The sequence below is a fragment of the Plasmodium vivax genome, chromosome 14, assembly GCF_000002415.2.
Source record: "Plasmodium vivax chromosome 14, whole genome shotgun sequence".
NCBI lineage: Eukaryota > Apicomplexa > Aconoidasida > Haemosporida > Plasmodiidae > Plasmodium > Plasmodium vivax.
Window position 1 is genome coordinate 443,622 of NC_009919.1, and position 12,579 is coordinate 456,200.

General features: G+C 42.9%; 2 protein-coding genes across 2 annotated transcripts, besides 4 other annotated features; both read right to left on the reverse strand.

The window, feature by feature from the left end:
- Positions 1-332: 332 nt before the first annotated feature.
- On the reverse strand, positions 333-3,610 carry PVX_122270 (Phage integrase domain containing protein; the record flags this gene model as incomplete). The annotated part of the gene is made up of 13 exons (XM_001616967.1): positions 2,972-3,610; positions 2,720-2,810; positions 2,553-2,616; positions 2,357-2,439; positions 2,130-2,190; positions 1,850-1,963; positions 1,622-1,682; positions 1,370-1,520; positions 1,139-1,233; positions 883-919; positions 723-782; positions 569-629; positions 333-431 (listed from the first exon to the last, which is right to left on the reverse strand). Exons 1-13 carry the CDS (start codon positions 3,420-3,422, stop codon positions 333-335), a joined length of 1,428 nt encoding a protein of 475 aa, XP_001617017.1. The 5' UTR covers positions 3,423-3,610.
- Positions 3,611-5,591: 1,981 nt separating this feature from the next.
- Positions 5,592-5,613: a microsatellite.
- A 382-nt stretch (positions 5,614-5,995) lies between these two features.
- Positions 5,996-6,017: a microsatellite.
- Positions 6,018-6,241: 224 nt separating this feature from the next.
- Positions 6,242-6,349: a microsatellite.
- Positions 6,350-7,088: 739 nt separating this feature from the next.
- On the reverse strand, positions 7,089-11,351 carry PVX_122275 (hypothetical protein, conserved; the record flags this gene model as incomplete). Its single annotated transcript, XM_001616968.1, has 1 exon — positions 7,089-11,351. One exon carries the CDS (start codon positions 11,349-11,351, stop codon positions 7,089-7,091), a length of 4,263 nt encoding a protein of 1,420 aa, XP_001617018.1.
- Positions 9,132-9,176: a microsatellite.
- Positions 11,352-12,579: the final 1,228 nt, after the last annotated feature.

Here is a 12,579-nt window from a genome sequence, read left to right on the forward strand (position 1 = left end):
TAATCAAAAGGGTGGGGAAAAACAAATGGAAATGACAAAGCAGAAAAAAAGAAGCGAAAAAACGAAGCAAAAAAACAAAGCAGAAAAAACGAAGCGAAAAAACAAAGCCAAAAACAGAAGGGAAAAAAACCCAAGGAGCAAATATGCCCATCTTCTGCGCAACCTTTAGCCACGCGCAAGAAAACGGATTCACAAAAAATTGGCGCTTCATTTGTTCACCCCATACATACGCACACACATGTTCGTGTGCATGTGCAGGTCGAACGAAACAAAATTGAGATGCTATTTAATTACGCTTGCTGGGAACGCAGGAGGCCACAGCAGACACTACCCTATATTTTGAAGTTATCCAGGCCGTCCCTGATTATGTTGTTTCCTGCCTTCGTATACGTGTCCAGTAACATTTTTGAAGAGGAGTGTCGCATAATTGCCTGCAAAGAAACAATTTGAAGTAGTGCCATTGAGCACATATGCACATGGGCCAAAAAAAAAAAAAATTCCATTTCGGTAAAGTGCACATATATGTATAGTGAAAAAACACTTAAAGGGAGAAATCCGAATGACATACTTGCGCCACTGGAAGGGGGACAGGCGGATTTGACGTGGCAGCGATTGTTGCAAAGGAGTGTCTACAAAAGGGGGCAAAAATTACGTCAATGGATTTTAAACATTTCGACATTTTTCTACAATATGGGCAGAACAGCGGAGGCATCTTTTTTAACCTCAACAGGTAGGGAAAGATTCTTCTCTTTTTTCCGTCTTCGCTGATTTCGAGTCCAGCCCTGAGGAGCAAATTCAGCACAGTTTTTTCGTTGCATGCACATACGCACATTGGCATAGCGCATTGCATTCTGTTATATGCGCAGCGCGTCATTTCCATACCGTTTGGCTGCGCCCTTCAGCGCTGTTTTGAACGTTTCTGCAAAGGAGGAAGTGTGGAAATGTCGACGTGCGCCCCAGTGGCGAACCAACAAATGAGCAAGCGTCACTCGTTACATGCGCATCACGTATGTACTAAGAAATGGGCGAAAAAGGTAACTTTCCTTTTTTGCAAAGGCGCACATTTTTCTCCTTTTTTTTATCTCCCTTTTTTTTCTCCTTTTTTTTGCCAAATTGATGCGTTTTAAGGAGAACTTACTTAGTGGAGTCTTCGTGTTGGTGTAATTAAACTTATTTTTGATGGTCTCCGAGTAAAAGCACAGCCCCTTCAGCGGCTTCTTCTCTATCTCCCACCTATCGCAAGGGGTAGAGCAAGCAAAAGTGAGGCATATCACGTGCGTAATAATACGAATGGGAGCACAATTGGACGCACAAATGAACACACTACTGGGTGCACAATTGGACGCGCAAATGCACAACGCAGTTGTACCATTTCACCAGCTCGCTGTAGGCAAAATTCGTCATGGGGACGGCCGTGTTGCTATACTTCGTCTTCTGGCCTTTAATGAAAATTTCTTTCTTTTCAAAATTGATGTCTTCCCAAAGAATGCGCAGGACCTCGGACGGACGCAACCCTATGCCTTTGTAAATTTGGGGAAACCATAAAAAGATTAAAAAAAAATGGCGAATTTTTTGTTGGCATGAGTGTTTTACACACTAGTGAGGCCTTACGCGCCAGTACCTATACTCAGGGCGAAGATGGCTCTGTGCATGTCGCCGCTGTTGTTCAGCAGCAGTTCTATCTGCGTAGGGGGGGGAATTAAATGGAAAGGAGCGAAGCGAAATGGATGGGCCAATATGTGACATGCGCGGGTGACCTTCTACAAACAATCGATGGGCTTCCTCTTTTCACTTCGCTTCGCTACATTTCGTCTCATTTTTCCGAAGCTATGACACCCCCTCGACATACCTCCTTGGGAGATAGCGGGGTGATCTTCCTCCTCGGAATTGTGCTATTCTTAATTTTACGAAAATTATGCACGCTCTTTAGGTAGTCCCGGTATAAGGCATATTTCAGTGATTGCTGTGTGGGGGGGTAAGCGAAATGGAGAGCTAATTGGGACTGCTCTTTTTAAAGGTGCGTACTTAAGCACAAAAAAAGCGGAAAAAAAAAAGGGAAAAAAAAAACGGAGCAACGAAATTAAATTTCCACTTGACGATGTCGCCGCGTGTTTGTAATTGTGCCCCACCTGATATGTGGACTGGTACAGGGCCATCGTCCTCGGTGAGCAATTCTTCCACTTTAAATACCTGAAAAGGGGGTGCAGATGAAGGTGGAAAAAAGAAAAAGGAGAAAAGGAGTGGCAAAAAAGAAGGAGAGTGGTAAAGGGCGCCAAAGAAGCGGCAACGGTGCAGAGCAGATCGGAAAAGACGCCACAGAAACACCTTTCAACGGTGCCCCTCCATTCACATTTACACCCAGCTGGATGCAAAAACGTACTTCAAAAAGGACTCCCAGTTGTTCGGCCCCAATTCGTGCAGTTCATATTTGCCTAATTTCTTCGCAAAAAAAAAAAAAAAAAAATTCGGAAAATTGGGAAATTTTTCCAAAATGGTGAAATGCAAAATGTGAACAAACACAACATCCGTTTCCACGTCGAAAATGTCCTTACCGGAAGTATGTCGTTCCAGAATCCCTTCTCCACTCGATACGTGTTGTCACTTACTTCCTCCTTCCTGCACGTAAAGGGGAGAAACGAAAAGGTTAGAGATTCACAGCTGGTCGCCTCGCATGGGGACTCCTTTCCTGCACATTCATATACACAGTCTAGAGGCGCACCTGAGCGGCAAGTAGATATCCTCTATGTACTTTTTCAATTTAATTTTCTCTACTGATACGTTCGTGCCGCAGTGGGCGCAGAACTTTACCCCTGGGAATGGGATCAATGGGGGGGGGGAGCAATGAGCAGTGGGCAATGGAAAATGAGCAATGAGAAATGAGCAACGGGCATCGGTTCCGCTAACTAATACGTGCTCGCATGCAGATAGAGTTTCCTGCATGCGTGTTTATAGACGGTATCATTATTCCTACTTGGCTTTAATGTCTTATTGCACGTTCTACACTTAGCCGCGATGGTCGTTTTTTTTTTCCTTTTCCTTTTTTTTATTTTCCCGGCCTTGACTTTCTTCCCCCCAGTGGTGTCTTTCTTCGCTCTGCGGGGTGCGAACTTGTCGTCGCTGGTGTCTGTTTCGTCAGTTTCGTCAGTTTCTTCCGCTTCTTCCGCTTCGTCCGTTTCTTCCGCTTCGTCCGTCTCTTCCGCTTCTTCCGCTGCTCCCTCATCGTGGCCCTTCAAGCAGGCGCCCTTCCTCCTCACAGACACGCCCATACTGTTAGGACATTTCTTACCGATGTGTGCCAAGTTGCCACCATTTCTAAATGCAGTGAGATGAAAAATGTGTACCTTGTTGATAAAAAAACTCGTAGCCTTTTCCATACATTTCAAGATGAAGAAGAAGAAGAGAGCTTTTGCTATATGATGCATGGTTTAGTTTCCCTTTTTTTTTTCTTTTTTTTTTTCCCAAAACTTCGATTGGAGGAGAATCGCATGATGCGAATTAGGCAGCCACATGAAAGTGGCGTTTTTCCTTATCCCTTTGCGCTTGCTACCACGTTTTTCCTTCGCTTATTTTGCGCACATTCTTTCTCGCACTTTTTCTTGTATCATTTCACACATTTCCCCTTTTTGGCGGCAGGGCTTCGCAGCTGCGATGGGGGACTCGCTAAAAGGAGCTCTCCTCGCCGATGTGCCTCTCATTTAGGTACTCCTTAAAAGGTACCCTCAAATGAGCTTCTGCCACTCAAGCAAAAAAGTCGCAAAAAAAAAAAAAAAAAAAAAAGGCGAAAAATTACCGATACAAGATTGATTCTTTTTTTAAAAAAATTCTTTACATTAAGTCCCCCACGGGGGAATGAACCTTCCCTAAAACATGTGCGGCGTATATTCTCCAAAAATGTCGCAAGGAGAATGAAGAAGTGAAAAATTGAAAATGTAAAAAATAAGCGAGACACAAATGATGCAAACGGCGCAATCGACGAAGGAGTAGTTTTCCCTTCGAAGTGAGGAGTTACATGTGGAAAATGGCTTAGGGGCAAAACTGCTCTGCAGCGTTTGTTCGCAAATGACTACCCCATAATATTTTTAGGCAGTCATTTTCCGCCTCTTTTTTTTTTTATCAAAATTTGCAACTGACATAGGAGTGACCCCCTTTTGACCTCTTGTGCCGAAAGAATTAAGCGAAACGAAATGACAACGGAGGGAAGGACGAGGGCCGCCTAGCACTTACACATTTTATGGGTCCTCCCCACGGATGAACTAAACATACAATACAACCGCATAACGCAAGCGTTTAAAAGGGGACGTTCCTTCCCTTCTCATGAGCTTTTTACACCATTTGTGCGCGTTCGCTTAGATAGCCGCATTGTAATAGTATTCTTTTTATTTGCCTTTCAAAAAATGAAATGACAAAACAGGATCGTGCCTAGACAGAACAGCATCAACAAGTTGCAGTGCACTTGTGCTGAGCTTGGCTTTCTAGGATGATCTTTTCATTTTTCCACATTTCCGCTTCGCCAGCGATGTGAATTGCTCCTTAACTTTGACTTAAAAGGGGGGGGGAGGGGAGACACAAAATGGGGTAAGTTTCGTAACCGTTTAAAATAGGCACTTCTGTATATGTATACACGCAAGGGCAGAGGCACACCTGGACGCCTACACAAAAGGGACCTCTAAAAATGCTGGCCACTGTGTTATGGCTGAAATGGGGCGACGTTGACGAAGGAGGGGAGAAAAATAAGCACAAAGGGGGAAACAATGAAAAGAAAAAAAAAAGCATCCTACAACGTAACAATGGAATTATATAACATCGCGATAACTTCCTCACAACTTCCTCACAACTTCCGCACAACTTCGGCACAACTTCGGCACAACTTTCACATGTACATTTTCAAAGCTGACGTGAAGTGGCATCACGGGATTTTCCTCCCCTGTGCGCACTCCACCTCCGCTATTTAATTTTAGCTTAGTAAAAATAACAACAGTAAATAAGGCGTATCTGTGTGTTGGGGTAACATTATCACCGTATGTTCTGGTCTCCTCAGCTTGGTGTAAGTACTTATGCCTTCCCGTCCGCCGCTACACAGATGTGTCTCCTTCCTTTGTTTCGCTCAAATGGACACCAAAATGTGCGCAATTTTGTAAATGCCTTTTTTGGGGATAAGCCGAATATATATGCGTGTACTGCATACTACCCATCACGATAGCATGTACCTTCCGGGGTTGGTTCTTCACTAGTTCATTCTGGTCGAGGGGAGAACTTGCCCGATGAAACAAACAAACAAACAGAACAAGTAAAGACATATATGTAGGCACACGTGCACGTTTGCACTTGTGCTTATATGGCCAATCCGTTCGCCTCATCTGGTTGTCTACTGTATTGCGCCGCTCAACTCGTCGTATGGGTATCCACCCAGCTCATCATTTTCTTTAAAAAGAGGGCTGCACGGAGCGGGGCACGGAAAAGGGAAACACTGCTCAGCATGCAGACAGGCGCGAAGCAGCGACACACAGCAGTGATGCGCACCCCTACACCCCGCGTGCGCCTAAATTAGGCGAAAAGTAAAAAAAAATAAACAAGTAAATACGTAAAATAAAAACACACGCATACATATTTGCACACGCGCCGCCTTCTGCCCCCGGAGTCCCACCCCTCGACTGGGTTCTCAATTTTAAATGCACACCCTAATCATGCGTAAATTTTAAACTGTGCGATTTTCCTCCTTTCTATGGACTGTTTACAACATATTAGGCAAATACAAAGATTTAAAAAACATTAAAAAGAAAAAAAATTGAAAGCTTTTTTTAAATGGCGCACATGTGTGCATATAGACATATACACGCATGCGCATTCGTACATGAGGCTGCTTTCCTTTTTAAAGATGTGGCATTTGTAACATGTGCTAATAACGTAACAACAAAATGCAGGCGTGCAAAACGGCAGCTTAACAATTACCGCCATAATGGCTATGAACATAAGAATGCGCGCGGGATACACGCATGGGCACTCACATAGTCACTCTCATAGGCACACACGTGTACGCATAAACGCGGTAACAACTCGTGGCCGTAACTAAACCTCGTAGCGGCTTTAAAATACGGCTGCTGGCGCGGATGCACTCTTAAGGCGCGCAGATGCGACATGGGGCTGATATGCTAAAAAATGGCTACACGGGATAAGCGGCAGACTGGGCAGGCGCAGCGTACACACAATTACGTAGGCGTGCAAACCCCACTCACAAATTTTGACACGCGCGATGGGGTAAAAAATTGGCGATAAACTGGGAAAACTAAAAAAGGGGAACAAGCAATTAACAACAGTGACACACATGTGCGTGTAGATGTACAAGCAGATGTATATGTGTACGCATATGCACACGCGCGCGCGAAGCCCGCGTTTTTAATTAGGTAAAAAAGCCGCAACTCGAATTCATCGCACTCGCTAAAATCATAACGTCGAAGGTACATTAACGAAATGACAACGCATCATTGCTTATTAATAATGAGAACATAAAACATCAAAAAAGGGGAAAAAAAAAGGGAAAAAAAAAGAAAAAAAAAATTAATAAGTTTTACATTATTATCTTTATTAACACTACGGTGTCGTTAAAAATGAAAAATTTAGCTCACACACAACGGCAACTCGCATTGGCCCACCGCTCAATGGTGACATATAACCCAAGCAACGCCACATTGAAAATAAGATGCCAAATTTGTTTAGCAAAAAAAAAAAAAAAAAAAGTGTCTACAATTGGGCCACCCCACATAATGTTATACTAACGCAACTCAGTACCTCCACGATGATGCTCAAACAAATAGTCCGTCCCGCCCATTCAGATTTGTGAAAAAACCCGCTCCCGTAAATTCCCCGATCTGCTGCATCGTTCGGTAGAACGTCTGTGCCTTTACTCTAATTTGGAGTTCTTCTTCCCCCAATCACCACCACTACAGTTAAAAGTGCAGCGGTGGTTGGAGCTACCACTACGACCACCATGCGATGCCATCACTCTTGCCGCTCCCCCCCAACGATGCTGTACTAACATGACTATGCCTACCCCCTGGCAGCGAACCACCCACCCCCCACACACGCACATCTCACTCGAAGGGGTTGTAACTGTTCAAATGCTTCGACAGCTTTTCCATCATCTCCATCTCGTTAAAGTTTGGCTCCTCCTGTGTGTCGCCCATCGCAGCGGTCTCATAAATAAGTTCCTCCAAGCTCTTTCTGTTTGAGTTTTTTTGCACGCTTAAATTATCCCTTTGAATGACACTTCTGTAGTTATCGAGCCTTTCGCCATTATTGACGGAATTTTCCTTTTCCCCTGTGGAAGTATGCACTGAATTTACCTTCTTAGCCAAAGCACGATTACCAGCCTCATTGCTGTAAAATTTGGACAATATTTCCTTTTCACTTAACGGTTTGGCATTACCACCTGATATGATACTAGCCCTGCTGGCATTACTACGATTGTTGTTGGTTAAATTTGGATCGGTTGCCACATCTGATTTTCCCGTTCCCTTAATTAAATTTAGCAAGTACCTCCCAGGCTCATTGGAATGGTTGCTACTGCCATTGCTGCCTTGGCTAGCCTTCTTCGAAGGAGCAATTCCCTTCTCCTTAATTTGATAAAGACCCATTCGTTCACCCTCTAAATGTGGATATTCCCTTTTATCAATCACTTCCCTGTGCATCCTCAAATCAGTAGCTTGTGTTAACTTATTTTTTGCATTAGAGCTTCCCCCCAAGGAGCTACGGCTTGGTACACTTCTGTATTCATGGACCCCTTCAGCACTCATTCCGTCATTGGTTAGCCCCAAAACGCTCTCATTGAAATATTCCGCTACGTTCGATTTGTTCACCAAGTGGTTGTTATCCTTCCCCGCATTCATATAACTCGCGTCATAGCGTGCACTTCTACTTTTATGACTTACGTCGGCCGAGATTATATTCATTTTACGGTCCCGATTAGCTGCATTTGGCATTTTCTCATTCGAAACGGGGGCATTCCCACTACTGCTCGTTTGTGCATTCACTTTGTAATTCTTGTCAGCACTGATGTGACTGTGGCCAATGGGACGCTTATGCAGGTCGACAAAATTTTCTACTTCCTTTTGGCTCAGATTTCCTCTCTGCATGGAGCCATAGCCTTCCCTCAGCTTATACCTTCTTAGCATTTCGGCTCGGATTATGTCTAAACTTACGTCGCTTCTTCTTCCTTCCAGGCGGCTAACTGCAGGGTGGACGTTGGCATTTAGACCTTTGCTCGCGCGATTCGTGCCATTCGCTGCACTCACACCGTTCGTACCATTTAACAAGTGCACGTGGCTACTGTCAAGGGTGTCCACCTGGCTCCCCGCCCTTGGATCCGCACGGCCATTCCGCTCGTGATGAACGTAACTCCCATTGATGAAATCCACACTTGCGTTGCTGCTCTTCTGTAAACCAACCCCCCTGCTGCTTTCGCTCACATTACTGCTAACACAGCTAATGCTTTTATTCGCATTCTCCTCATTCAGTGGTGGGAGGTTACCGTTCTGTGTCATCTTCATTCTGCTCGCCAACAAAGCGTTCACGTTCACGTTCGCGTTCATGTACGCGTTCGCATTAGGGCTGCGGATTGGGTTCCCCTTCCCCTCATTGTGCTGGAACTCCCCCTTCGACCGCGCCAAAATGTTATTCTCTTTCCTGTCATTATGATTGCTACTACCACTTCCGTATATTCCTCCCCCAAGAACAAGGCTGCCCCTTTCCGCTGAGCCACTAACCTTATTAATGTTGTAGCCACCTCCCTGCTTGTTACTGCTACCTACAGGGTGGGGATTAATGCCCTCCTTAACCTTGGCGCTCTTGTTATACCTACTAATTTTCTCTTCCTTATAAACTAGCGGGGTAGTGTATTCCTCTATATTGTACGTCGAATGAATGCCAAACTTTTCCTCATTCAGTTTGAACATGTCTTCCGCGCTCCATCCGTTGGTGTGGTTCTCTCCAAAGGTTTTATCATTACAGGCATCTAGCATTTTATTCTTCTGGGGTACGTAATACACAGAGGCATCATCTAAAGAATGATACGGGTTCTTCAAACTTATTTTTTTATATCGATTTTGTATCTCCTTTTTATCACTGTTCAATTTGTCCTTATTGCCATACACTTGCAGGTGGAAATTTTTTCTCTTGTCCATATCCTGATCGTCAAAGCTTCTCAGTCCTACCTCCTTCAATCGCAGGGCGGATAAGTGTCCCCCCATTCGCATCTTGTTCAAGCTGTAGCGGTACCCCTTCGCTCCTGCAGGGTCGTATTCGCCGTAATGCTTGCCATAATTATTGCCATGCGCATTGGCAGTTTTCTTGTACGCACCGCCGCTGCTCGGTCCTGGGAAGCCCTTACCATTATTATTGTTACTATTATTGAGATAGTTGTTTTTGCTATTACTATTGTTGTTGTCGTTGTCGCTGCTACCACCGCTATCCATGCTGGCACCGCCCTTCTTATCCTCGCCACGGCCAACCCTGAGGCTGCTCTGCTTGGAGGGGATTTTTACCGCACTACTGTCAACTTCGCCTATGGGGGGCGGGTAACTCTCCACTCCATACAGATCCTTATGCGCAAGGCTCCCGCGACTACCATTCTTTCCCACCTCTTTGCTCATCTTCTTGGTGCAACTGCTGTTCGTGCTGATCGTGTTGTACGTACTTCTCATCGCGCTATTTTTGTAATTATTCCCCACATCGCTGCTATAGTTGTTCTCATTCATTAGTTCTCCTAAAATGGCTGGGTCTGGATAGTGCGACAAACTGCCTAGCAACATATCTTTCCTCCTCAACGGCACGATGGCATCATCAACATGCTCATACACTTTTTTATTTCCCATGAGTTCTTTCTGCATCCTACTATACGTGCTTTCTTCAACATACGCGCCTTCCTCCAACATGGGGTCCAGAGAATGCCCCAAACCGTTATAGTTCATGTCATCGTACAATGGTGAACCTGGGCCGACAATTCCTTCGCCTCTTAGAGAAGCCATTTCCTGGTTATAATAATTTGTGCTACTCTGTTTCGTATTCGGTCCGAGGCCCCTTCTGTCCATCTTCCTGTTGCTAACACTGCTGGAGGTGCTGCTGTTCTTAACACCCTCCTCATTGGCAAAGCTCCCCCGATTCTTATCTACTCCTGGGACCTTAACAGCGCTGTTATAATTCGCATACGATGTATCAACCTGCTTTGAGACCATCTCTTCATCCTCGTCCTTCAGCAGTAACTTGTCATCCACATTTTCGTCCCCATTTTCGTCCCCATTTTCGTCCCCATTCTCATCGTCGTATTCTTCCAAATCGTCATCGCTTTTGAACAAGCCGATATTTATTATCTCCTTCGAGTTCAAGTTAACCGTTTGAAGCTTCTTAATAACTGCCTCGTCAACTCCACTTATTTGATATTTATACGCTTGGATGCTGCCTGAAATGAAGGCGTTTCCCCCTTTCAGGTCCTTTGCAGGCACAGATCTTCTCAAAACTTCGATCCATTTGACCAAATTGGGAATAAAGGGACCAACGAACCATTCGTTAATGCGTTCCTTCTTACTTTCAAACAGGATACTTTTTTTATTTTTTAAATTTATATGTTCCAAAAGCTTTTCTATTTCAAACCATCGAATGGCTCCAATTTCTTTTCTCGTTTTGGGCTGAAATTTCGTTTCTTCCTTTACCCCTGGTATTATGAACAACTTGATGGGCTGGTCTTCTATATGCGTTTCGATAAAAACCTGCTCGTCGATGTATGGGAATATGTCTATTCCTATTTCTTCATAAATTTCCCTGCATGCACACACGGAGTCTTCTTCCAATTCGTCGACCTTCCCCTTTGGAAAGGACCAGCTATCCGTGCTCCAACCCTTCACCAATAGACATTTCTTTAAATTATGATTTAAAAGAATTGCACCTCTCAGCGGTATAGTTCTGCAATATCTTCTCCAATTTAGGGAGAACTTCTCATGCGCTGACGGTGGGACATACTTTTTTAATATTGGACAATCATCACATATTAAATAACCAAACGTTTTTAAACTTAACTTTGGTAACTTGTCTGGGTATTTTTCCTGCCACATATCATCGTACCACCAGTATGCCTCTTGAATTTGAAAGTACAAGTGCACATGATCCTTCAATAGGAATTCTGGAAGTAAAGCTATGAACCTTCCATAGCAATCTAACAAAGCATCATCCAACAATTTTTTGTCCTTAGCTAACTGCTTAATTCTGTGTGCACTAAAAATTTTCTTACATTTTGTATTGTTGTTCACATATTTGTTTTGCAAATGTTTCTGCGGTTTGTTTTTGGCGCCTTTTATTAAATTCATTTTGTCGTTCAAAAGATGATAAACGTATGTTACAATAAACACAAAAAAAACATGATTCTATTTAGAAATGTTCAAAAATGGGGTGACACGCAAATTATTACATGTATGCACAACTGCGAATATGTTCGTAGAAATGCATATGAGTGTGTCACCTGATTATAAACACGCGTAAAGGGGTGTACATTCGTATAAATGGATGGGGAGGGGAAGGGAAGCAAAATTTAAATTGCATACACACGAAAATCGTCTTATATTTCCCCCCCCCAAAAAGCTAAAACAGCTAAAATGGCTAAAATGGCTAAAATGGCTAAAATGGCTAAAATGGCTAAAATGGCTAAAATGGCTAAAATGGCTAAAACAGCTAAAATGGCTAAAATAGCTAAAAATGCTAAAATAGCTAAAAAAGCTAAAAAATTGGGAAAAAAAAAAAAAAAATTATTCACAAATCAGCAAAAATGGGATATAATGATAAAAAAAATATTAACAAATCATCCAAAAAAAAAAAAAAAAAAAAAAAGAAAAAAAAAAAAAAAGCTGAAAGGATTAACTACATATATTGCACATTTTGTAAATTAAGGATACATCGCTTGTATAAAAAATTAACACATGTGCATGTGCGCGTATGCATACGTACGTGATTTTACGTATACACGCTCTTGTACATGTACGCGCTTAACTAGTTAAATGTTTCACTTGCCTTAACTACTCTACTCCTACATTAGTAAGGGCACATTTAAAAAAGGAAAAAGCAGCAACAATATTAAATACACGCAGAGGAATGATGATAAACAAAGTGGGGTTAATATAGCAAAACAAACAAAACTGCGTTGGTAGATTTGCTTATTTGAAAATGTAACTTGTGGGGAAGGGCCTTTTAAATTTCTCTATATGTAAGCGCGTTCCCTTACACATGGCCGTCTGCTCGGGCTTATTCGCGCATTGTACGTAGTAGCACTACATGTACATGCATAAATGGGCGCGTGATGGGTACGTATAAGAACGCGGGCGAATAATGCAAAACGGGTAAAAAAATTAAATGTAAAATTAAAGGTAAAATTAAAGGTAAAATTAAAGGTAAAATTAAAGGTAAAATTAAAGGTACAATTAAAGGTAAAATTAAAGGTACAATTAAAGGTACAATTAAAGGTTAAATTAAAGGTACAATTAAAGGTAAAATTAAAGGCACAATTAAAGGTAAAATTAAGTGTAAATTTAGTGTAAAACTTGG